The sequence below is a fragment of the Psittacula echo genome (genome assembly GCF_963264785.1).
Source record: "Psittacula echo genome assembly, chromosome: 7".
Classification (NCBI taxonomy): domain Eukaryota; kingdom Metazoa; phylum Chordata; class Aves; order Psittaciformes; family Psittacidae; genus Psittacula; species Psittacula echo.
The window spans coordinates 66,071,966-66,097,850 of NC_137740.1; the positions used below are offsets into that span (position 1 = coordinate 66,071,966).

A 25,885-nucleotide genomic window follows, 5' to 3' on the forward strand; every position below is an offset into this window, starting at 1 on the left:
AAATATTTTTTTAAAAAATTATTCTGCTCACAAGCAGAGAAGCTAAATTTGTCAAATGATTCCTCCTAAATAACTTTGTCTGCCTGTTAAGTGCGGTGACAGCTGATAGCAACAGGCTCTGGGAGGCAGGTTCTACACTTTATGAGGTGGCATGTTTTGTGTCTGAGCTTGCTCCAAAGAGTGCAGCTCCACAGATGGGGAGATGTGGATCATCCTTACCTTAAAACCCAGTCGTTTCATAGAAATTATTTATCTATAAATTTCTGTTTGGGTATGTGTATCATAGTAGGTTGGAGTTTTCAGTAGTGCATTCCCAAATGTGTATTAAAACATGAAAAGGGTGCAGGTTTCTTTCATGTAGCAAACCTGAAGGACCTTGTGTTTATGTTTATACCTTCACTGAAGTGTTTGGTGTCCCGTGACAGCACCCAAGAATCTCCTTATTTCCTCTTTGCCCTGTGTTATTTCTGTGTAAAGATAGTATTTTACAAGGAATAGATAACTTAGAAAAGTAACAACCATTTTGTTGTTTCAGGGAAGCAGTAGTTCACCCTTTTGTTTGCAAAGGTTCTTGTAGGACTTTGTCCTACAAGACAAATCTAGCATTTCTGGGTTTGAGTGAGTATGGTCACTTCTGTATCTGAGAGATCTTCCCAGGTTAGGGCTGTTGTTTGAATGATAGTTGTCATACACGTCATGAATGACAGAATCACATATGTTTGACTTCCAAAATACCTGGGGCTTTGTGGCAACTCATGGTAAGAAACATGCCACTTCTTCAATATTTATCTAAATTTCTGCCATTCTCCAAATTTATCTAAATATGCACAAGTAATAGTAACACAGATTTGAAAAAAAGGTGCCTCTCAAGGATAAATATAAATGTAAATAGGAATATAAAGTATTGTACTTTAAAATGAAAAATTAAATGTCCATTTTAGTCTGTGTAAGTACTCCTTTGCATTTTGGGGTTGTTTTTGGCTTTATACTAATAAAATTGCAACTTTTACATGCTAGAGAAAGCGTGGAATAGACAACGTCTGAGTTTTAACTCAGGAAAACAAAGTTCCAGTCAGTGTGAGAGGTTGATATAACTTAGAATCCAGTTCACAGAGAAAATTACGATAGAGTTAAAGAAATATGATGCCAAAGATGGGCATTTACTTTTAAATGTGTATTTTGTAATGTGCACTTTACCCTGTTGCAGGAACATAAATAGGCAGTAAGAAGACTGCAACTGATCGCAGAGCACAGGATGGGTATCTCGTTTCTTCTGTTAATTGTAGGGCTTTGCTGGGCACAGTACAACCCTAATACTCTCCTTGGGAGGACATCTGTTGTACATCTCTTTGAATGGCGCTGGGCCAATATTGCTCTTGAGTGTGAGCGCTATTTAGCTCCTTATGGAGGAGTTCAGGTATGTCTGTTCCGATCAGTAGGTAATAAAATTAGTACATAGATGATAATTTGTTTTTCAGAGAAATTTTTCAATTCATCAAGGAACAGGTACTGAGAAAGAAAAATAGAAATCGATAATGGAAGCAGTAAATGCTCACAAATATATTCTTCAGCCATCATTGTGTAAGCATGAATTCATTTCATTGCTCCAAAGTGCGTGTTTTGTGCGTTGTGCTATTACATTTAGATGGATTAGGATTGCATATCCTTGGCTAAATATATTTTTTACTGCTGTGAAGAGTAACCTATGTTTATATGCTTGATATTATTTAAATTAAAGGAAGTTCTTAAGAGCTAGATAAACACAAAACTGTGACTGGAAAAAAAAAAAAGAGGCCTCTCAAAGAGCTTCCGCGATACCAAAGGGCTGAAGGTTTAAAATAAATATAAAGGGTTGCTATTTATGTTCAATCAAGCAGGCAAGTTTCCCTCTGTAAAGCCTAGTGTCAGGGTAAGCCATTAAGAGACCCTTCTTTGCAGGAACCTGGTGTAAGCAGAAATGAACAGACCGCATGTTCTGGTGAAGGTGTGTTGGTGTGAATCTGTTCCGTCTGAACAACGGAGCTGGGTTCTTGTGGAACCAGTAGTGTCAGATAGGGGGGGTGGTATGGCTGAGAGTAGTCACTCATTAAACAATTCCTGTTTGTTTGTCAAATTGCTCAGGAGAATTGGTGAGAGAAATCTTACTGTCTCTTCTAGCTCAGGAGTTCTCAGGTTGGCCTGAGTGAATTTTCTCATCATTTTCAAATACATTCGAAGTTTTCCTTGCCACCACCTTTCCAGATGCACAGGCCTGATTGGTCTTAAATTGATTTCTCAGACTATGGGAGACATTTGGGTCATGCTATGGTAGGGTCTTAGAAAGTTGTTTCAGATGCAGACCTGCTGAGCGGGTCACAGAGTTGTGACAGCTAAGTAGGCTGCAGCCTAGGATTCTTTGTGAGTAGTGGGATCAGGTGGTTATGCCTGGAGACTTGGAGGTGTCAGCAAAAGCTTGCTGCCTGAAAAATATCCCACAAAGAGTCTATAAAAGGAAGAGGTGTAGCTTGTCTGAAAACTATGACAAGTTTCATTCAAGAATGCTTTTATCCAAAGCATTACAAAAATAGAAAATTGGACCAATTTTAAGGGCAGGATGTTACATCAGTAGTTCTGAAGTCAGTTCCTTCCTGATTCAGGGCTGTCGCTACTGGCCTAGTCCTTCAGATTTCAGGCCATGCTTTTGATCTTTGAGGCCTGCTTCACAAAGATAGTTAGGACACTATGTCCATGGACCTCCTTTTTATAGTATTTTTTTACCTGCTGAAGGTCCAGGCTTAAATCTTTTATTTCCAGCCCATTACAGTATAAGGAGAGGATATTGAGGATCTATGTGGGTTTACTATTGTGACCATTCTCCATTAAAGGGACCTGATTTTCTCTTTTTATATCCTTCTCTAACAATACTGGGCAAAGAAATAAACCATTATCAGTATCCTGTTACCAAGAGACACCATCTTATTCACAGGTTTCACCTCCAAGCGAAAATGTTATTTCTGACCACTGGCAACCCTGGTGGGAAAGATACCAGCCCATCAGCTATAAGCTGTGCACACGTTCTGGAAATGAAGCTGAATTTAGAGACATGGTAACCAGATGCAACAATGTTGGAGTAAGTGCTTTGAAAACGTTCTGGTGTTGACAATGCAAGGATATAGACAAATGGTAATTTAGAAGGGAAGATGTGGTAACACTGGAGTTGGATATGTTGGGGTTTCTTTTCATAAATCATAGATTAATTTGGGTTGGATGGGACCAGTAAAGACCTTCTAGTTCTCAAATTAAATGTGAATGCTATTCTCTAGGTGTACATTTATGTGGATGCTGTAATCAACCATATGTGTGGAACTAATGCTAGTGCTGGCAACTACGGTACTTGTGGAAGCTATTTCAATACAAAGACTGAAAATTTTCCAGCTGTGCTATATTCTGTCTGGGACTGTAATGATGGTAAATGTAAATCTCAAAGTGGAGACGTTGAGGATTATCATGATCTATGTCAGGTAAACCTAGAACTATAAATATGTTTTTCATGTACATCCATTCCTGGGCTGTGCTTTCTTTGTTCCTGTTTTCTGTCGCACACTTTTCAAAAACTTCTTAAATTTTTAAAAGCTAAACAAAACAAAATTAAAACCCACATGCAAAACTGTCCAAATTGATAATAGAGATTAGCATTGCTGTCAGGAATGGTATAACTTCTTAAAGGATCCCCTTCTTAAAGGGATATCTCTACTTTCCCTGCCCATGGCAGGGGGGTTGGAGCTAGATAATCTTAAGGTCCTTTTCAACCCTAACTATTCTATGATTCTATGTCGTGGTTTAAGCCCAGGCCATAAATTAGAACCACGCAGTCTACTTCCCCTCCCACCCCCCAGAGGGATGGGGAGGAGAATCGAAAGAATGTAACTCCCACGGGTTGAGATAACAGTCCAGTAACTAAGGTATAACACAAATCACTACTGCTGCCACCAATAATAATGATAAGAGAAATAAATAACAAGGGAAGAGAATACGATATCGCCCGCCGGAAATGAGCCCAACAGAAAAGAGGACGTGCCCTTCCGGGTAACTCCCAGTTACATCCCCGGGCATGACGTGCTGTGGTATGGAATACCTCTTTGGCTAGTTTGGGTCAGGCGTCCTGTCCCTGCTTCCTCCCGGCTTCTCCTCCTCCCTGGCAGAGCATGAGACTCACAAAGTCCTTGGTCAGAGTAAACATTCTGACCAGCAACTGAAAACATTGGCTTTATCAGTATTATTCCCAGGCTGAAAGTCAAAACCACAGCACTGCACCAGCTACTAAGAAGGAGAAAAAGTGACTGCTGCTGCTGAACCCAGGACATTCTACTTGAACCAGTCACTCTGTTTAAGATTTAGAGAAATGTGCTTAGGTACTTAACAAGATAGTTTAAAGCTTACAAAACATATTTAGGGATTATCCTCTGTGGGGTTTTTTGTGTTTAAAACAAAAGAGGAGTTACTTGCCTTCTAGTGTAATTTAGAAGTTTTCTTTGGTCTCAATTTCAGAAGAGAAAGGGTAGGATTTTGTAAAGATGAATAGTAATGTGAAAATCTTGAAGATTGACCTTCTGTTTACAGATTTGCTAAGAGTCTGTCTGTTCTTCTACATCAGAATACAAGGTTAGGACTTTAAAACTACCACAGAATGAAAAATTATTTTATAAAGATAAGTAGCTACCTTTCTTGAATAATGTCTTATGCCTTTCAAATGCATTTGATCTTTCCTGAATCTAAATTTAGGGGGGAGGAATTTTTGAGAAATGGTAGAAGATGGGGAAACTTTAAATGTCTGTGAATGCTTGAGCCAGTTCTGAAGGAGCATCATTATAACCACTTCTGATACACAGTGCAACATAGGCTCGTGCACCTTGCTCTGTCCAGACAGATAAACAGAGCTATGGAAACCCATCATAAGAGTTAAGAAAAGCATTTCAGTATATTTCAGTATATTCAGCATTTCAGTATATGTTTAAAGTATCCTTTTGATTAAAATTGATATCCCTCATTTAGTATTTGCAGGAAACAAATGCAAAAAGGGGAGAGAAAACAAAAGTTTAATACTTTAATGCAGTTATAATAACTCAAGATCTTTAAAAGATTTAGAAACATCTATAAATCTTTCCTACATCAGATGAGAAATCAATGCACTTGAAATAGTAATGAATGAGTTCCATAATACACTGGAAAAAATAATTTATCATATTTTTGCCCTATGCTTGCATTAATGAGCGGATTATAGACTTACTGGTTAAGCAGTTACAATCTTTCAGCATCTACAGCTGTGTAAGAGGGGTGAATGCAGCCTTCTCAAAGTTCCTTCTATGTAGATGGCTGTCCAAGATCCAAGGCAAAGAAATGCATGGTGAAAAATGGCTGGTGAAGGTTGTAGTTATTTGGAATTGTAATGTAGGTAACAGCAATGTATGTAGAGCACTACATTTAGTTTATTAGGTGAAAAATATTTCATCTCAGAATTTTTAGACAGGTTTGGGACTGTCGCTTGTCTGGCCTTCTTGATCTGGCCCTGGAGAAGGTCTAGGTCCGCTCAAAAGTTGCTGAGTACATGAACCATCTCATTGGTATTGGCATAGCAGGCTTCCGAATTGATGCTGCCAAGCATATGTGGCCTCAAGATATGAAAGCAAATTTAGAGACGCTGAAAGATCTAAATACTCAATGGTTTTCTGCAGGAACTAAACCTTTCATTTACCAAGAGGTAATTTTTATTTATTTTTTTGTTTCAGTTGTACTATACACACATTTTTCTTGCAGGCACAGTGTAGACTGAGTCCCAGACTGGAAGCAGTGCTCTGTTTGAGCTGGGCCTGAGCAGCTTTCAGTGTAAAGCTTTACAGAAATCATCATTGAGATCTAATAACAAGAATGTATGAATATGTTCTAAGCCAACAAACCATAATTGACATTCAAAATGCCCCAGTTGTTTTAGGTCTTCTGAAACTAGGTGACATGGAAATTTCACTTGAGATGAAATTCACTGCATCTAAGTTACTGTAAAAGTTCTGTTGGTTTAAAAAAAGAGATATCAATCCTTGAATTTTAAATTCTGGATAATAAATTGCAACAGAAAATATAAATGGCGGTTATAGTCTGAAGCTTTGTTTTCCAGTGGTGTAAGCACTGTTGACATTTCAAATTTGAGTTTCACATTTCAATAACAAACAAAACTTAAAAAGACATAAGAAGCACGTAATTCTTAATTTCTGTCAGCAGAAGCTAAACTTACTAGACATTCTTTACTAAATCAGTATGTTGGCCTGCAAGGTCTAGGGTAAAAAGTGAATCATTTTTTAGCTACACAGTAAAATGAGGTTGCCCATATGCTGGAAGTAGAGGCATTAATGACTACATGTAATAAAAGGTTGGTATGGCCCAAGCATTAACTATGCTCTAGTGATCAAACAAAGTAATGAATTTAGGATGGAGATGGAAAAAAAGTTCACAGTTAAAATGAAATAAAATGAAGAAAAACAGCTTTAAATAAAATTTTGCACATAAGGCAGATAATATTCTTAGCACAACTACACCTCTTCCTTAAAAAAAACTTGATGACAATGTCTTATGCGTATTGGGTTTTTTAAGTACACAGGAATGCTTTGTCTTTCCTCTGTGTACCAGGTAATGTACAGGTTCCTTGCTATCAGCGAGTAGGCAAGGTCGTTTGCAGTAATTTACTCTGTCATAGTTGTAGTGGAAAAAGAAACCTTTCATAAGGCCCGTGACATGTAAATGAACAGGTGGGCAAATGGGTCCTGCTTCTGCCTTTTGTCCTTGGAGACCGATTCTGGCAAGGAGAAGAAGGCATGTGACACGTTCAGTGGCGTGACTGCTTTCAGAAAGAACATGCCCGTGGCAGTTGAGGTACAAAGTGCACTGAGGTTTCTTTTATCTTGGAGTGGATGTGCCGTTTAGCAGATTCTTTGGTTTCCTCACAGGTATTCATCGAATGTCAGGGTCTCTCTGCTGTCCATCTTCTCTCAGAGTGTTGTTTAATCCTTGCCGCGAGTAGAGCGAGTAATCACTTTACAGCTGACTTTGGGTTTCCTTCCTTGACTCAGGTGAACCACTGGTCACTGAAACTGCTGGTCAACCTTACGCAGAGTCTCTCTTGGAGAGGGAACCACGTGCGGCTCCGATCACGTTTAATCATGTAGAACAACATTTGCTCTGTACAACCGAGGGAAGAAAAGCAGCAACAAGTCCCTAGCAGGGACTGGGCAGTGATGCCAGAAAACCTTCAGGCACGAAAAGAGGTCAGTTTCTGGTCACCAGTGTGGCTCACCCGGTGCAGCCCTCCCCCCCGCGACGTGTTGTGTGATGCTTCTGTTAGTGACTTGAGAGGTAGCCTGGTTTGAGCTCGGGCTAGTCCTGAGCACTGGACGCCTCTGAATGCTGGTGAAGTCATTCCTTCTCCTAGCACTGTTAAAGTTCCAGGCGTCTTTTTATCCCCTTCCTTTCCGGTTACCTTGCAGAGCCCCCCTTGAGGGTCTGTGCATTTCTTCTTGGAATCCCTTGGATATCTATGCTTGCATGATTGGAAAGAGTACGATTCTGAATTTGGGTTTATGATAAAGTACAATCATTGTGAAAAGGTGTTTTATCTTCAGCTGTTGGGCAATCCAGGAAGAAACAAAACGGAAGAAGGGTATTGCGCCAGCTAGCCAAATAGTAACTGATAGCATCTGATCTGTGTGAATTTTGACAGCTGCAATAGGAACCGTGTCATCTTGCAGGAGTATAAATTGCCAGCAGAGAGACCGCAGCCCCACACTGAAGGCATCATGCAAGTCCTCCTCCTGCTCGCAGCTCTAGGGTTCTGCTGGGGGCAGTACAACCCCAACACTCAGTCCGGGAGGACGTCTATCGTACATCTCTTTGAATGGCGCTGGGCCGATATTGCTCTGGAGTGTGAGCGCTATTTAGCTCCTCATGGATTCGGAGGAGTTCAGGTAAGCTGTTTCCTGTGAGTAGGTCGGGAAATGGCAGCGTAGCGTTTGATTAATAAATCAGAATGCCTGAATTAGAGCCAGCCAGCTCCAAGTCACTTTGGTGTTGGGAAGGGGAGGACGGAAGCAGTAACCCCACAGCCTGCAGGGCCAGTGCCTGATCTTGTTTCTCTAGCAGATCAGTTAGAAAGGGGCACGCTTTCCTCTGAAGGGCCTCCCCTGCAAAGCTCGGTTTTCCTCTTTGCCTTCTTCCAAGGGATGTGCATAAGCATTGGGGTTTGGCTTTCCTAAGGTAGTCACTATTGCAGTGAAAAGAATTCCCGTGGCTTCAGCCCTGCCATGCGCGTGTCCTCGGAAGCAGTCCCACGCTGGACCTGGGCAACCCACAGGAACGAAAGCAAACTTCCTTCTTGCCAGCCTGCAGGACAGACACCTCGCAGAGCTGAGCTCATGCTGTGGGAGAGAGAGAATGGTTAGGCGCGAGCCTGCCCCTGAGGGGCGGAGGTGCCGAGTGCAGGTGTGACCCTTAAAACCTTGAAATAAACCCAGTGGATTTCCCCTCAAAGCGCACCATTTCCTCCGCAGGTTTCACCTCCAAATGAAAACATTGTCATTACTAACCCAAACAGACCCTGGTGGGAAAGATACCAGCCCATCAGCTACAAACTCTGCACTCGGTCAGGAAATGAAGAGGAGTTCAGAGACATGGTGACCAGATGCAACAACGTTGGAGTAAGTGCATTGACAGTCTGTATCTGGTACGGCAAGGAGTGCCGTATCAGCTGAGGGAATCTAGTGCTGCTGTCCTCAAAGGAGGCATAAACTGAGAACAAACTGTGGGGGACCAGCAAATTCAAGTGAACGGTGATGTGGTGGAGCTCTGGCTCTCCCTTCACCATCTCCGCAAACCATACTGAAACGCACTTGTTGCTTTTCCAGGTTCGCATTTATGTGGATGCTGTGGTCAACCACATGTGTGGCTCCGGGGGTGGCTCAGGCACTCATTCGACCTGCGGAAGCTACTTTAATGCCGGCAACAGAGATTTTCCAGCTGTGCCATACTCTGGCTGGGATTTCAATGATGGCAAATGTAAAACTGGAAGTGGAGAAATTGAAAGTTATAGTGATATCTATCAGGTAACTTTCTCAGACAAAAGTTGGAAAGCTTTTTCTTTTTTCCCTTTTCTGTTTGTTTGTTGGATTTTGTGTTTTGTTTTGTTTTGTTCTGCTTTTCTTAAACCCTGTTCTGTAAACATTACAGTAAGGCCAAACAAAGGGAGTGGTTTCTCACAGAAGCTGTGTTTGGTCACGTGACGAGTGAAGTAGTGAGCATGGTACAAGAAAGGCACTTGTGGTGCCAAACATTCCAAGTACTGAGAAATCAAGAACCCTCCGCACATGTTGCCCGTAGGCACGTGCAGGATCTGGCTCCTGCAGTGGGCCCAGTATACTCAGCTCAGCCGGTGAGCTCTTTCTTACAGCTCGTAAACCCAGCTGATGCTGATCAGGAGCCCCCATGGAAAACTGACAGCAGCGCAAAGTGGGACCCTGGCTGAGCAACTGACTCGTTTTGGTTGATGACGTGTGTGGCAGTTCTTTTCTCAAGGTTACCGCTCTTCCTTCGGGGTTGAGATAAAGACAAGCTGAACGGGGAAGGCAAAAGCCACACACGCAAGCAAAGCGGAACGACGAATTCATTCATCACTTCCCGACCGTGGGCAGTTGTTCAGCCGTCTCCAGGACAGTGGGGCTACCTCACAAACCCTCCTCTCTCCCAGCGTCCCCCCTTCCTTCTTCTTCCCACAGCTTTATATGCCGAGCATGAGGTCATATGGCAAATGAGAGATACAAACAAACAGAATTGATTTTATGGCTCGGAACATGTAAGCATTTCACTAGAAGGTGTTACAAGCTGAGAGAGTGGCACTTCCTAACTGTTTGGGGGTTTTTTGCCCTTCACTTTCCAGGTCCGGGACTGTCGCTTGTCTGGCCTTCTTGATCTGGCCCTGGAGAAGGACTATGTCCGCTCGACAGTTGCTGAGTACATGAACCATCTCATTGGTATTGGCGTAGCAGGCTTCCGAATTGATGCTGCCAAGCATATGTGGCCTGGGGACATCAAAGCATTTCTGGACAAGCTGGAAAATCTAAATACTCAATGGTTTTCTGCAGGAACAAGACCTTTCATTTACCAAGAGGTAATCTCCATGTTTTCTCCTCAACGGTTTGTCTTTGTCTTTAGTACCTCTTGTACCTCCCTCCTTCGGAGGCCTCTGCTGCAGGCAGAGCTGGGCTTTTCTTTGGAGCAGCCCTGCCGCCGTAAGTACTTCTCTAAAGATGCCTCCACATCTTCTTGGCGTTGAACTTCACCTCTTCTTTCTTTAGTCGTGTCCTCTCCCGTGTGTTCACCATGTATTCTGCCAACTCTGAGCTGACCTGCACAGGAGAAATAAACGTACTTGAATCTTTTCTCTCCAAGTGTAAAGCAAGAGCTAATGTTGTGGGCTGTACACTGCCTTTTTTGTCTCTGTGAGACGAGAACAGAGGCACAGCTTCTGCTCTGTCTACCAGGTAATTGAGTCGGATGCGGAGCCGATCAAAGGCAGCGAGTACTTTGGAAACGGCCGAGTGACGGAATTCAAATACGGTGCCAAACTGGGGACGGTGATCCGCAAGTGGAATGGAGAAAAGATGGCTTACTTAAAGTAAGGATGAAGATGCTGCGACTTACGCACTGGGGTAGCCTGGGTACAGCGGTGGACAGGGTAACTTCCAGTCTCTGTGTTTTTGGCCAGGAACTGGGGAGAAGGCTGGGGCTTTGTGCCTTCCGACAGAGCCCTGGTCTTTGTGGATAATCACGACAACCAGCGGGGGCACGGGGCCGGTGGGGCTTCCATTCTGACCTTCTGGGACGCCAGGTAAAGGACCGCTCTTGTCTGGGCGATGCGTCTTCCGTCTGCTTGTTTGTGTCTCTGTTTTCTGACATGGTTTCTCGTCCCACGTCTCATGACTCTCTTTGTCCAACCAACAGGCTTTATAAAATGGCAGTTGGCTTCATGCTCGCTCATCCGTATGGGTTCACACGTGTGATGTCAAGTTTTCGCTGGCCAAGATATTTTGAAAACGGACAGGTAAGCTCGTCACGCTGAACAGAGCTTCATGGTGAAGGAGGATCAGAAGGGGGCCAGAGAAGGCAGTCTGGTGTGTTTAGATTAGTGAAGTGATTTCTCTGTCCCACGTGGGATCTAGCAGGTAGACGCCCCACCTAGCTTTTCTCTACAGAGAAAAGGCTCTCTGCATTTTTCAGTGAGAAGTTTTAGCCTTCTCCTTTGAACTACAGGACGTCAATGACTGGGTTGGACCACCGAGTAACTCAGATGGATCAACAAAGGCTGTTACGATCAACGCAGACACTACCTGTGGCAATGACTGGGTTTGTGAACATCGCTGGCGTCAAATCAGGTAGGTCGCTGTGGAGACAAAAAGAAGTAAGAGCTGTTGCTTTTGCTTCGTATTCCTCGTGGCTTTAGAGCTCTCGCAGCCCCAGTGACAGCAATCCCTTGCATTTTCAGGAACATGGTTATCTTCCGTAACGTGGTGGACGGTGAGCCTTTCTCCAACTGGTGGGACAATGACAGCAACCAAGTAGCTTTTGGCCGTGGCAATAAAGGCTTCATCGTTTTCAATAATGATGACTGGTAAGTCAGTGGGAGAAGACCGTGTCCTCAGAGAAGAGCGTAGCATCCCTGACGAGCAATGCTGATGGGAAGGGGAATGGCCTTTTCTCCTGATGAGAGCGTTCACGCCAGCCTGCGCCAGAGACCCTTCGCTCGCATGCCAGGTCTAGAGAGCCAAAATGGGAGCACAGGGCGCAAAGCTGGGATAGGATCAGAAAGCTCACCCTCTACGTTGCCAAATGTTCAAAGTGAGGGAGTAGCAACAGGTTCAGAAAGCCTCTATACCCGGTTTGAATTACCTCTTTGGGAAGCATTGGATAAAGAGGGTCCACTTCTTTTCACATAGGTATATGAATGTCAATTTGCAAACTGGGCTGCCTGCTGGTACCTACTGTGATGTTATTTCTGGAGAAAAGGAGGACAACCGATGCACTGGAAGTCAGGTGTATGTTTCTGAGGATGGAATGGCTAATTTCCAGATTAGTAACCACGCTGAAGATCCATTCATGGCGATTCACGTTAATGCCAAGTTGTAACGAGAGAAATGTCCTTCTCCGTTTGGTGTCTGCGTTACTGTTTCCCCCGTAACTGGTGACTCCCTGGTATTTGAGCAGGAGTGATTCTCTGTATCTAGTGAATAATAAATGGCAAGCAAATTGAAGAGTCGTGTTTTTTCCCTTAATGAACTGGTCGGTACATTTATCGCGTCACAACTAGTGGCAGTGCCGTGCTGTGTTTTAAGGCAATGCGGCACTCCGTTTCCCACATCAGAGAAAGAGGGTAGAGCATAAAATAGAAGAAATAAATCGTACCCAAACCAACACGTGGGCGAGTTAGAAATGCGGTAGTTCCAAGGCCGATACATACGGGCACATCTGCATCCCAGATGAGCCATGCTGTGGGCAGTCAGCTGCGAGTAGTGCCTACGCACCCGGGAGAGTTGGATCTGTTTCTTGCGGCAAAGCAAAGCCCGGGCTCTGCGTCGGCAGAGGAAGCTGGGCCATGCCAATTCAGTTATTCCAGCCCATGACACCAGTCAAGCCAGTGGGCCGCCTGGTTGACAGTCAGCTTGTGCCTGTACAAATTTAAAGCACAGACCTGATCTGTGTTTTGTTCCCGCCGTGTCCCGCTGGGAACAAATGTTCACTGTGGCTGTTCCAAAGGTGCCTGAGAAGGGCGCCGTTTACTCAAGTGTCGGTTAGAGCTCTTGACAGTGGGATCAACGCCAGCATATGCTTGTCTCTGTGGAGGGCTTGGCTTGCCTATCCGGTAATATCTCTGAGAACTACGCAGAAGGAGCACAGACTTGGCAGCTTTCCCGACTTCATTGTCAGCCGTGAGGAAATGCCGAGGTCCGTGCGAGTCTGCTTTAAATCAGAATGTCTGCTTGGCTACAGTACTTGTTGTGACGCAGTCCTGAGAAGCCATTGTCAGAGGAAGGCCCGGATGTCTTCTTTTTGAGATCAAGGTGTACTCTTAAGGGTACACCTGCCTTCTGTGGTGGGAGAGGGAGAGCGTGCGGCTGCTGGAGGGTGGATATCGGCTCTCAGCGTGCCCAAGGGTCCCGAGTGCCTGGCAAGGCAGCGATGGTGTGGGAGGAAGGGGCCAGGTAGTGTCCCTGTCCCAGAGGCTAGACCTTCCGACTGTCTCCCTTCTTCGCTGTGGCCAGCACCGCTTTGCTGAGGGCAGGGGACCTGCGGGCAAAACACAGCCCCTGGGGCTGCTCACTGGAGTGGTGTCAAAGAGTGGGAGAGCCGTGTGGCAGGATGGTAAGAGCTATTTGCAAACCTGTCGCTTGCCAGCAGGGTCAGGGCAGGGAGCCCTGTGGAACAGTGGTTAGCTGAACGTGGACACGAGGAATATCAGAGACTGAACAATATAGGCCTTGTGTCTTATGAAAGGCTGCACAACCCAGGACTGGAGATGCCTGAACGACCGTGAACTATCCCTGATGCAGCATAAAGTGAGGAACTTTGCAACAAAAAGCGTGAAGTAGAACAGCGCAAGAAGAAACTGCTTACCGCAAGGAATGTGCCCTGCTGATGCAGATACTAGCTTATCTGAAGATAATATATAATAATATAATAATATATATAATATAATATTATATTAATAATATATATAATAACATATTAATAATATAATATATAATATATATTATATATAATATATATATTAATATAATAATAATATAATATATGAAGATACTAGCTTAGACTGAAGATACTAGCTTAGCCAATGGCAGTGTATAGATAGGCGCGTGAACAGATCTATGTAACCAATGAAAAGACAGCTAAGTGCGCGTGGACTGTAGCTATCTATATAAATATAGGTGCTTCGAGCAATAAAGCAAGCAAGATATGTAACTCATATTGAGTGTTTTCTTGACTTTGGCTGATCTTCTTCAACAGAGCCCTTCTGCTCCTTGGAAGCAGACAGGCTTCTGTCTTTGTTGTGCAAACGGGGCTGGCAAAGGGATGGGTCCGCATCTACTTTGTGCTTCAACATCCCTGAAGCCATTCTTCGGGAAAGCTGGTCTGAAAGCGTGACATCTCGTGCAGCGGCGTGACAGTGGCGGTATCTTGGCAGCTGAAAACTGACCATCAAGATGATGGCTGTGTCTCCCCTGTGGCCTGACTTTTTAGGTCCTTCAGCTAGGACAGCTTTATCTTTTCCTGTAATAGCTGTGTCTGTGCTTCTCTGAGACCACTGTTTGCTACCCTTCCTGGGATTGCCAGGGGACTTACTGTGGCAGATACCACTGAAATCTGAGCACTGTTTCTTTCCGGAGAGGAGGGCAATCTCAGCCTTGGAGCGTGTTAAGATACTCACCTGTCTGGAGAGCAGCAGTCAATGTAGACATGTTCTTTTTTGTGAAGATGATAAGTGAAGTCCAAGATCTCTCTCTGAGCAGCCTTAAGACTGCCATCTGCCTTAGTCCTGTAGAGATTCCTTTTTAATAATCCGTCTGGGGATGCTTGGATGGTGCGCTTAAGACACAGGCACACTTAACTACCTTGACATACCCTTCAAACCGTCATTACGATAGAACACAGCAATATTGCTTGTTTGCTTGGTGAAGCTGAACAGCAGCGGGGTGGATGATAACACTGGCATTGGTCTGACTGGGTCAGAGTCGAATACTCTCAGACCAGCTTCGTTTAGATATTCCACACGTGCAGGGTGTAACGTTTAATATCCGGTCTGCTTATTTGAAGACAACTGATGCTAGATCCTTTTTCTGACTCAGCCGTGTGATACAAAATATACCGAAATCGTAATACAAACGTGACACCTGGCAAAACAGAACAATTGCGATACGCAGTTCAATCGCAGTATCGACGTGATCTCCGTTAGTGGTGTCTACAATAACACTCGCTGTCAGGATGCTGGGCGTCTCCTGTCACTGGAAAGAAGTATGTGGGTTGACACCAGCTAAAGCCCATTGCCGTCTTTGAGAAATCTTTTGTTAGCTCTTTAGTTTTTAGAATCTCTGTTATGCTGAGCCATGTGTGCACTCCTCCCCATGCCGGTCTGGCTAAACCAGGAAGATATTGACATTGTTAGAATGATTTCAGGGATAAAGTGTTACCCTACCAGCTGATGCACTCCAATGACGTGGCTGTTTACCTAAAATAAAGGCCACCCTCCAGCCCTCTTTGTGCTAAGATCAAGTCAGCATTCTTTGCAACACCTGTGGACAATCAACACCTGCATTATTTTGCATGAGGTTCCTGGCCAAGCCACTCTTTCCTCTCTCCCCTGAGCTTTGTTCTTGTGTCAGGGTTTACTGCTCAGTCACATGCTGGTAGGTCTTGCGCACACATTGACGCTGCAGCACTGCACTGGGAAAACGCTGCCATTGTTAGCACGGTATCGATGGGCAGAGCTGTAATACGGCCACACAGGGACATAGAAGAGCAGGCCTGCTTAAAAGCAGTTTTACTCAAGTTAGGTTTGCAGTGTCAAAGCCTGCTAATGAGAGGGTCTCATTTAGAAGCCTGGAACCCACATCCTCCGGGGATCCCCCGCCACCAGGTTTCCAACACTATGGGGAGATCAAATGGATTAAACCACACAATTTTCAGATGGGGGCGGCAGAGGGTTGTGTTCCCGTCTGCGTTGTGTTGGAGCACCCCTGAAATCAATTTCCAGCCGTTGCAGCGGGCTATCCAGGACAGGTCCTTCCTCTTTTTGGCTGACAACAGAGTGTTTTGGCAGAAAACGCAGGTCATTGGAAACACAATGTTAGGCAGCGATATGCCGTGACATCAGTGGAAGCACACCGGGACCAGTGATGTAGAAATTAACCGCGGGCACATTTTTGGTTGCTCTCGGTGGTACTGAGGAATGGTGGGGAGGGGTCTGTTCTCACTTGATTGGTAATCACGAGATGTGTAGTTGTCTTACAGGTTCCTTGCTGTCAGCGAGTAGGCAAGGTCGTTTGCAGTAATTTACTCTGTCATAGTTGTAGTGGAAAAAGAAACCTTTCATAAGGCCCGTGACATGTAAATGAACAGGTGGGCAAATGGGTCCTGCTTCTGCCTTTTGTCCTTGGAGACCGATTCTGGCAAGGAGAAGAAGGCATGTGACACGTTCAGTGGCGTGACTGCTTTCAGAAAGAACATGCCCGTGGCAGTTGAGGTACAAAGTGCACTGAGGTTTCTTTTATCTTGGAGTGGATGTGCCGTTTAGCAGATTCTTTGGTTTCCTCACAGGTATTCATCGAATGTCAGGGTCTCTCTGCTGTCCATCTTCTCTCAGAGTGTTGTTTAATCCTTGCCGCGAGTAGAGCGAGTAATCACTTTACAGCTGACTTTGGGTTTCCTTCCTTGACTCAGGTGAACCACTGGTCACTGAAACTGCTGGTCAACCTTACGCAGAGTCTCTCTTGGAGAGGGAACCACGTGCGGCTCCGATCACGTTTAATCATGTAGAACAACATTTGCTCTGTACAACCGAGGGAAGAAAAGCAGCAACAAGTCCCTAGCAGGGACTGGGCAGTGATGCCAGAAAACCTTCAGGCACGAAAAGAGGTCAGTTTCTGGTCACCAGTGTGGCTCACCCGGTGCAGCCCTCCCCCCCGCGACGTGTTGTGTGATGCTTCTGTTAGTGACTTGAGAGGTAGCCTGGTTTGAGCTCGGGCTAGTCCTGAGCACTGGACGCCTCTGAATGCTGGTGAAGTCATTCCTTCTCCTAGCACTGTTAAAGTTCCAGGCGTCTTTTTATCCCCTTCCTTTCCGGTTACCTTGCAGAGCCCCCCTTGAGGGTCTGTGCATTTCTTCTTGGAATCCCTTGGATATCTATGCTTGCATGATTGGAAAGAGTACGATTCTGAATTTGGGTTTATGATAAAGTACAATCATTGTGAAAAGGTGTTTTATCTTCAGCTGTTGGGCAATCCAGGAAGAAACAAAACGGAAGAAGGGTATTGCGCCAGCTAGCCAAATAGTAACTGATAGCATCTGATCTGTGTGAATTTTGACAGCTGCAATAGGAACCGTGTCATCTTGCAGGAGTATAAATTGCCAGCAGAGAGACCGCAGCCCCACACTGAAGGCATCATGCAAGTCCTCCTCCTGCTCGCAGCTCTAGGGTTCTGCTGGGGGCAGTACAACCCCAACACTCAGTCCGGGAGGACGTCTATCGTACATCTCTTTGAATGGCGCTGGGCCGATATTGCTCTGGAGTGTGAGCGCTATTTAGCTCCTCATGGATTCGGAGGAGTTCAGGTAAGCTGTTTCCTGTGAGTAGGTCGGGAAATGGCAGCGTAGCGTTTGATTAATAAATCAGAATGCCTGAATTAGAGCCAGCCAGCTCCAAGTCACTTTGGTGTTGGGAAGGGGAGGACGGAAGCAGTAACCCCACAGCCTGCAGGGCCAGTGCCTGATCTTGTTTCTCTAGCAGATCAGTTAGAAAGGGGCACGCTTTCCTCTGAAGGGCCTCCCCTGCAAAGCTCGGTTTTCCTCTTTGCCTTCTTCCAAGGGATGTGCATAAGCATTGGGGTTTGGCTTTCCTAAGGTAGTCACTATTGCAGTGAAAAGAATTCCCGTGGCTTCAGCCCTGCCATGCGCGTGTCCTCGGAAGCAGTCCCACGCTGGACCTGGGCAACCCACAGGAACGAAAGCAAACTTCCTTCTTGCCAGCCTGCAGGACAGACACCTCGCAGAGCTGAGCTCATGCTGTGGGAGAGAGAGAATGGTTAGGCGCGAGCCTGCCCCTGAGGGGCGGAGGTGCCGAGTGCAGGTGTGACCCTTAAAACCTTGAAATAAACCCAGTGGATTTCCCCTCAAAGCGCACCATTTCCTCCGCAGGTTTCACCTCCAAATGAAAACATTGTCATTACTAACCCAAACAGACCCTGGTGGGAAAGATACCAGCCCATCAGCTACAAACTCTGCACTCGGTCAGGAAATGAAGAGGAGTTCAGAGACATGGTGACCAGATGCAACAACGTTGGAGTAAGTGCATTGACAGTCTGTATCTGGTACGGCAAGGAGTGCCGTATCAGCTGAGGGAATCTAGTGCTGCTGTCCTCAAAGGAGGCATAAACTGAGAACAAACTGTGGGGGACCAGCAAATTCAAGTGAACGGTGATGTGGTGGAGCTCTGGCTCTCCCTTCACCATCTCCGCAAACCATACTGAAACGCACTTGTTGCTTTTCCAGGTTCGCATTTATGTGGATGCTGTGGTCAACCACATGTGTGGCTCCGGGGGTGGCTCAGGCACTCATTCGACCTGCGGAAGCTACTTTAATGCCGGCAACAGAGATTTTCCAGCTGTGCCATACTCTGGCTGGGATTTCAATGATGGCAAATGTAAAACTGGAAGTGGAGAAATTGAAAGTTATGGTGATATCTATCAGGTAACTTTCTCAGACAAAAGTTGGAAAGCTTTTTCTTTTTTCCCTTTTCTGTTTGTTTGTTGGATTTTGTGTTTTGTTTTGTTTTGTTCTGCTTTTCTTAAACCCTGTTCTGTAAACATTACAGTAAGGCCAAACAAAGGGAGTGGTTTCTCACAGAAGCTGTGTTTGGTCACGTGACGAGTGAAGTAGTGAGCATGGTACAAGAAAGGCACTTGTGGTGCCAAACATTCCAAGTACTGAGAAATCAAGAACCCTCCGCACATGTTGCCCGTAGGCACGTGCAGGATCTGGCTCCTGCAGTGGGCCCAGTATACTCAGCTCAGCCGGTGAGCTCTTTCTTACAGCTCGTAAACCCAGCTGATGCTGATCAGGAGCCCCCATGGAAAACTGACAGCAGCGCAAAGTGGGACCCTGGCTGAGCAACTGACTCGTTTTGGTTGATGACGTGTGTGGCAGTTCTTTTCTCAAGGTTACCGCTCTTCCTTCGGGGTTGAGATAAAGACAAGCTGAACGGGGAAGGCAAAAGCCACACACGCAAGCAAAGCGGAACGACGAATTCATTCATCACTTCCCGACCGTGGGCAGTTGTTCAGCCGTCTCCAGGACAGTGGGGCTACCTCACAAACCCTCCTCTCTCCCAGCGTCCCCCCTTCCTTCTTCTTCCCACAGCTTTATATGCCGAGCATGAGGTCATATGGCAAATGAGAGATACAAACAAACAGAATTGATTTTATGGCTCGGAACATGTAAGCATTTCACTAGAAGGTGTTACAAGCTGAGAGAGTGGCACTTCCTAACTGTTTGGGGGTTTTTTGCCCTTCACTTTCCAGGTCCGGGACTGTCGCTTGTCTGGCCTTCTTGATCTGGCCCTGGAGAAGGACTATGTCCGCTCGACAGTTGCTGAGTACATGAACCATCTCATTGGTATTGGCGTAGCAGGCTTCCGAATTGATGCTGCCAAGCATATGTGGCCTGGGGACATCAAAGCATTTCTGGACAAGCTGGAAAATCTAAATACTCAATGGTTTTCTGCAGGAACAAGACCTTTCATTTACCAAGAGGTAATCTCCATGTTTTCTCCTCAACGGTTTGTCTTTGTCTTTAGTACCTCTTGTACCTCCCTCCTTCGGAGGCCTCTGCTGCAGGCAGAGCTGGGCTTTTCTTTGGAGCAGCCCTGCCGCCGTAAGTACTTCTCTAAAGATGCCTCCACATCTTCTTGGCGTTGAACTTCACCTCTTCTTTCTTTAGTCGTGTCCTCTCCCGTGTGTTCACCATGTATTCTGCCAACTCTGAGCTGACCTGCACAGGAGAAATAAACGTACTTGAATCTTTTCTCTCCAAGTGTAAAGCAAGAGCTAATGTTGTGGGCTGTACACTGCCTTTTTTGTCTCTGTGAGACGAGAACAGAGGCACAGCTTCTGCTCTGTCTACCAGGTAATTGAGTCGGATGCGGAGCCGATCAAAGGCAGCGAGTACTTTGGAAACGGCCGAGTGACGGAATTCAAATACGGTGCCAAACTGGGGACGGTGATCCGCAAGTGGAATGGAGAAAAGATGGCTTACTTAAAGTAAGGATGAAGATGCTGCGACTTACGCACTGGGGTAGCCTGGGTACAGCGGTGGACAGGGTAACTTCCAGTCTCTGTGTTTTTGGCCAGGAACTGGGGAGAAGGCTGGGGCTTTGTGCCTTCCGACAGAGCCCTGGTCTTTGTGGATAATCACGACAACCAGCGGGGGCACGGGGCCGGTGGGGCTTCCATTCTGACCTTCTGGGACGCCAGGTAAAGGACCGCTCTTGTCTGGGCGATGCGTCTTCCGTCTGCTTGTTTGTGTCTCTGTTTTCTGACATGGTTTCTCGTCCCACGTCTCATGACTCTCTTTGTCCAACCAACAGGCTTTATAAAATGGCAGTTGGCTTCATGCTCGCTCATCCGTATGGGTTCACACGTGTGATGTCAAGTTTTCGCTGGCCAAGATATTTTGAAAACGGACAGGTAAGCTCGTCACGCTGAACAGAGCTTCATGGTGAAGGAGGATCAGAAGGGGGCCAGAGAAGGCAGTCTGGTGTGTTTAGATTAGTGAAGTGATTTCTCTGTCCCACGTGGGATCTAGCAGGTAGACGCCCCACCTAGCTTTTCTCTACAGAGAAAAGGCTCTCTGCATTTTTCAGTGAGAAGTTTTAGCCTTCTCCTTTGAACTACAGGACGTCAATGACTGGGTTGGACCACCGAGTAACTCAGATGGATCAACAAAGGCTGTTACGATCAACGCAGACACTACCTGTGGCAATGACTGGGTTTGTGAACATCGCTGGCGTCAAATCAGGTAGGTCGCTGTGGAGACAAAAAGAAGTAAGAGCTGTTGCTTTTGCTTCGTATTCCTCGTGGCTTTAGAGCTCTCGCAGCCCCAGTGACAGCAATCCCTTGCATTTTCAGGAACATGGTTATCTTCCGTAACGTGGTGGACGGTGAGCCTTTCTCCAACTGGTGGGACAATGACAGCAACCAAGTAGCTTTTGGCCGTGGCAATAAAGGCTTCATCGTTTTCAATAATGATGACTGGTAAGTCAGTGGGAGAAGACCGTGTCCTCAGAGAAGAGCGTAGCATCCCTGACGAGCAATGCTGATGGGAAGGGGAATGGCCTTTTCTCCTGATGAGAGCGTTCACGCCAGCCTGCGCCAGAGACCCTTCGCTCGCATGCCAGGTCTAGAGAGCCAAAATGGGAGCACAGGGCGCAAAGCTGGGATAGGATCAGAAAGCTCACCCTCTACGTTGCCAAATGTTCAAAGTGAGGGAGTAGCAACAGGTTCAGAAAGCCTCTATACCCGGTTTGAATTACCTCTTTGGGAAGCATTGGATAAAGAGGGTCCACTTCTTTTCACATAGGTATATGAATGTCAATTTGCAAACTGGGCTGCCTGCTGGTACCTACTGTGATGTTATTTCTGGAGAAAAGGAGGACAACCGATGCACTGGAAGTCAGGTGTATGTTTCTGAGGATGGAATGGCTAATTTCCAGATTAGTAACCACGCTGAAGATCCATTCATGGCGATTCACGTTAATGCCAAGTTGTAACGAGAGAAATGTCCTTCTCCGTTTGGTGTCTGCGTTACTGTTTCCCCCGTAACTGGTGACTCCCTGGTATTTGAGCAGGAGTGATTCTCTGTATCTAGTGAATAATAAATGGCAAGCAAATTGAAGAGTCGTGTTTTTTCCCTTAATGAACTGGTCGGTACATTTATCGCGTCACAACTAGTGGCAGTGCCGTGCTGTGTTTTAAGGCAATGCGGCACTCCGTTTCCCACATCAGAGAAAGAGGGTAGAGCATAAAATAGAAGAAATAAATCGTACCCAAACCAACACGTGGGCGAGTTAGAAATGCGGTAGTTCCAAGGCCGATACATACGGGCACATCTGCATCCCAGATGAGCCATGCTGTGGGCAGTCAGCTGCGAGTAGTGCCTACGCACCCGGGAGAGTTGGATCTGTTTCTTGCGGCAAAGCAAAGCCCGGGCTCTGCGTCGGCAGAGGAAGCTGGGCCATGCCAATTCAGTTATTCCAGCCCATGACACCAGTCAAGCCAGTGGGCCGCCTGGTTGACAGTCAGCTTGTGCCTGTACAAATTTAAAGCACAGACCTGATCTGTGTTTTGTTCCCGCCGTGTCCCGCTGGGAACAAATGTTCACTGTGGCTGTTCCAAAGGTGCCTGAGAAGGGCGCCGTTTACTCAAGTGTCGGTTAGAGCTCTTGACAGTGGGATCAACGCCAGCATATGCTTGTCTCTGTGGAGGGCTTGGCTTGCCTATCCGGTAATATCTCTGAGAACTACGCAGAAGGAGCACAGACTTGGCAGCTTTCCCGACTTCATTGTCAGCCGTGAGGAAATGCCGAGGTCCGTGCGAGTCTGCTTTAAATCAGAATGTCTGCTTGGCTACAGTACTTGTTGTGACGCAGTCCTGAGAAGCCATTGTCAGAGGAAGGCCCGGATGTCTTCTTTTTGAGATCAAGGTGTACTCTTAAGGGTACACCTGCCTTCTGTGGTGGGAGAGGGAGAGCGTGCGGCTGCTGGAGGGTGGATATCGGCTCTCAGCGTGCCCAAGGGTCCCGAGTGCCTGGCAAGGCAGCGATGGTGTGGGAGGAAGGGGCCAGGTAGTGTCCCTGTCCCAGAGGCTAGACCTTCCGACTGTCTCCCTTCTTCGCTGTGGCCAGCACCGCTTTGCTGAGGGCAGGGGACCTGCGGGCAAAACACAGCCCCTGGGGCTGCTCACTGGAGTGGTGTCAAAGAGTGGGAGAGCCGTGTGGCAGGATGGTAAGAGCTATTTGCAAACCTGTCGCTTGCCAGCAGGGTCAGGGCAGGGAGCCCTGTGGAACAGTGGTTAGCTGAACGTGGACACGAGGAATATCAGAGACTGAACAATATAGGCCTTGTGTCTTATGAAAGGCTGCACAACCCAGGACTGGAGATGCCTGAACGACCGTGAACTATCCCTGATGCAGCATAAAGTGAGGAACTTTGCAACAAAAAGCGTGAAGTAGAACAGCGCAAGAAGAAACTGCTTACCGCAAGGAATGTGCCCTGCTGATGCAGATACTAGCTTATCTGAAGATAATATATAATAATATAATAATATATATAATATAATATTATATTAATAATATATATAATAACATATTAATAATATAATATATAATATATATTATATATAATATATATATTAATATAATAATAATATAATATATGAAGATACTAGCTTAGACTGAAGATACTAGCTTAGCCAATGGCAGTGTATAGATAGGCGCGTGAACAGATCTATGTAACCAATGAAAAGACAGCTAAGTGCGCGTGGACTGTAGCTATCTATATAAATATAGGTGCTTCGAGCAATAAAGCAAGCAAGATATGTAACTCATATTGAGTGTTTTCTTGACTTTGGCTGATCTTCTTCAACAGAGCCCTTCTGCTCCTTGGAAGCAGACAGGCTTCTGTCTTTGTTGTGCAAACGGGGCTGGCAAAGGGATGGGTCCGCATCTACTTTGTGCTTCAACATCCCTGAAGCCATTCTTCGGGAAAGCTGGTCTGAAAGCGTGACATCTCGTGCAGCGGCGTGACAGTGGCGGTATCTTGGCAGCTGAAAACTGACCATCAAGATGATGGCTGTGTCTCCCCTGTGGCCTGACTTTTTAGGTCCTTCAGCTAGGACAGCTTTATCTTTTCCTGTAATAGCTGTGTCTGTGCTTCTCTGAGACCACTGTTTGCTACCCTTCCTGGGATTGCCAGGGGACTTACTGTGGCAGATACCACTGAAATCTGAGCACTGTTTCTTTCCGGAGAGGAGGGCAATCTCAGCCTTGGAGCGTGTTAAGATACTCACCTGTCTGGAGAGCAGCAGTCAATGTAGACATGTTCTTTTTTGTGAAGATGATAAGTGAAGTCCAAGATCTCTCTCTGAGCAGCCTTAAGACTGCCATCTGCCTTAGTCCTGTAGAGATTCCTTTTTAATAATCCGTCTGGGGATGCTTGGATGGTGCGCTTAAGACACAGGCACACTTAACTACCTTGACATACCCTTCAAACCGTCATTACGATAGAACACAGCAATATTGCTTGTTTGCTTGGTGAAGCTGAACAGCAGCGGGGTGGATGATAACACTGGCATTGGTCTGACTGGGTCAGAGTCGAATACTCTCAGACCAGCTTCGTTTAGATATTCCACACGTGCAGGGTGTAACGTTTAATATCCGGTCTGCTTATTTGAAGACAACTGATGCTAGATCCTTTTTCTGACTCAGCCGTGTGATACAAAATATACCGAAATCGTAATACAAACGTGACACCTGGCAAAACAGAACAATTGCGATACGCAGTTCAATCGCAGTATCGACGTGATCTCCGTTAGTGGTGTCTACAATAACACTCGCTGTCAGGATGCTGGGCGTCTCCTGTCACTGGAAAGAAGTATGTGGGTTGACACCAGCTAAAGCCCATTGCCGTCTTTGAGAAATCTTTTGTTAGCTCTTTAGTTTTTAGAATCTCTGTTATGCTGAGCCATGTGTGCACTCCTCCCCATGCCGGTCTGGCTAAACCAGGAAGATATTGACATTGTTAGAATGATTTCAGGGATAAAGTGTTACCCTACCAGCTGATGCACTCCAATGACGTGGCTGTTTACCTAAAATAAAGGCCACCCTCCAGCCCTCTTTGTGCTAAGATCAAGTCAGCATTCTTTGCAACACCTGTGGACAATCAACACCTGCATTATTTTGCATGAGGTTCCTGGCCAAGCCACTCTTTCCTCTCTCCCCTGAGCTTTGTTCTTGTGTCAGGGTTTACTGCTCAGTCACATGCTGGTAGGTCTTGCGCACACATTGACGCTGCAGCACTGCACTGGGAAAACGCTGCCATTGTTAGCACGGGCAGAGATGGGCAGAGCTGTAATACGGCCACACAGGGACATAGAAGAGCAGGCCTGCTTAAAAGCAGTTTTACTCAAGTTAGGTTTGCAGTGTCAAAGCCTGCTAATGAGAGGGTCTCATTTAGAAGCCTGGAACCCACATCCTCCGGGGATCCCCCGCCACCAGGTTTCCAACACTATGGGGAGATCAAATGGATTAAACCACACAATTTTCAGATGGGGGCGGCAGAGGGTTGTGTTCCCGTCTGCGTTGTGTTGGAGCACCCCTGAAATCAATTTCCAGCCGTTGCAGCGGGCTATCCAGGACAGGTCCTTCCTCTTTTTGGCTGACAACAGAGTGTTTTGGCAGAAAACGCAGGTCATTGGAAACACAATGTTAGGCAGCGATATGCCGTGACATCAGTGGAAGCACACCGGGACCAGTGATGTAGAAATTAACCGCGGGCACATTTTTGGTTGCTCTCGGTGGTACTGAGGAATGGTGGGGAGGGGTCTGTTCTCACTTGATTGGTAATCACGAGATGTGTAGTTGTCTTACAGGTTCCTTGCTGTCAGCGAGTAGGCAAGGTCGTTTGCAGTAATTTACTCTGTCATAGTTGTAGTGGAAAAAGAAACCTTTCATAAGGCCCGTGACATGTAAATGAACAGGTGGGCAAATGGGTCCTGCTTCTGCCTTTTGTCCTTGGAGACCGATTCTGGCAAGGAGAAGAAGGCATGTGACACGTTCAGTGGCGTGACTGCTTTCAGAAAGAACATGCCCGTGGCAGTTGAGGTACAAAGTGCACTGAGGTTTCTTTTATCTTGGAGTGGATGTGCCGTTTAGCAGATTCTTTGGTTTCCTCACAGGTATTCATCGAATGTCAGGGTCTCTCTGCTGTCCATCTTCTCTCAGAGTGTTGTTTAATCCTTGCCGCGAGTAGAGCGAGTAATCACTTTACAGCTGA

The 25,885-nt window shown here is 46.1% G+C and overlaps 2 protein-coding genes and 1 pseudogene across 4 annotated transcripts; all 3 read left to right on the forward strand.

The window, feature by feature from the left end:
* Nucleotides 1-1,255: 1,255 nt before the first annotated feature.
* LOC308224379 (pancreatic alpha-amylase-like) lies at nucleotides 1,256-7,193 on the forward strand (annotated as a pseudogene). The gene is made up of 5 exons (XR_013958954.1): nucleotides 1,256-1,417; nucleotides 2,966-3,109; nucleotides 3,303-3,500; nucleotides 5,507-5,737; nucleotides 7,098-7,193. The product of XR_013958954.1 is annotated as a pancreatic alpha-amylase-like (transcript).
* Nucleotides 7,156-12,309, forward strand: LOC308224377 (pancreatic alpha-amylase). 2 transcript variants are annotated; one of them, XM_080624251.1, is made up of 11 exons: nucleotides 7,156-7,292; nucleotides 7,773-7,988; nucleotides 8,571-8,717; nucleotides 8,925-9,122; nucleotides 9,953-10,183; nucleotides 10,557-10,690; nucleotides 10,781-10,903; nucleotides 11,017-11,116; nucleotides 11,326-11,447; nucleotides 11,558-11,683; nucleotides 12,009-12,309. In XM_080624251.1, the coding sequence occupies exons 1-11, from the start codon at nucleotides 7,263-7,265 to the stop codon at nucleotides 12,196-12,198; spliced, it is 1,617 nt and encodes a 538-aa protein (XP_080480377.1). In that variant the 5' UTR covers nucleotides 7,156-7,262; the 3' UTR covers nucleotides 12,199-12,309. The 2 variants fall into 2 exon arrangements, with proteins under 2 accessions (XP_080480377.1, XP_080480378.1); XM_080624252.1 differs by having other exon boundaries at nucleotides 7,160-7,292; nucleotides 7,745-7,988.
* A 4,252-nt stretch (nucleotides 12,310-16,561) lies between these two features.
* On the forward strand, nucleotides 16,562-21,715 carry LOC308223933 (pancreatic alpha-amylase-like). The gene is made up of 11 exons (XM_080623462.1): nucleotides 16,562-16,698; nucleotides 17,179-17,394; nucleotides 17,977-18,123; nucleotides 18,331-18,528; nucleotides 19,359-19,589; nucleotides 19,963-20,096; nucleotides 20,187-20,309; nucleotides 20,423-20,522; nucleotides 20,732-20,853; nucleotides 20,964-21,089; nucleotides 21,415-21,715. Exons 1-11 carry the CDS (start codon nucleotides 16,669-16,671, stop codon nucleotides 21,602-21,604), a joined length of 1,617 nt encoding a protein of 538 aa, XP_080479588.1. The 5' UTR covers nucleotides 16,562-16,668; the 3' UTR covers nucleotides 21,605-21,715.
* Nucleotides 21,716-25,885: the final 4,170 nt, after the last annotated feature.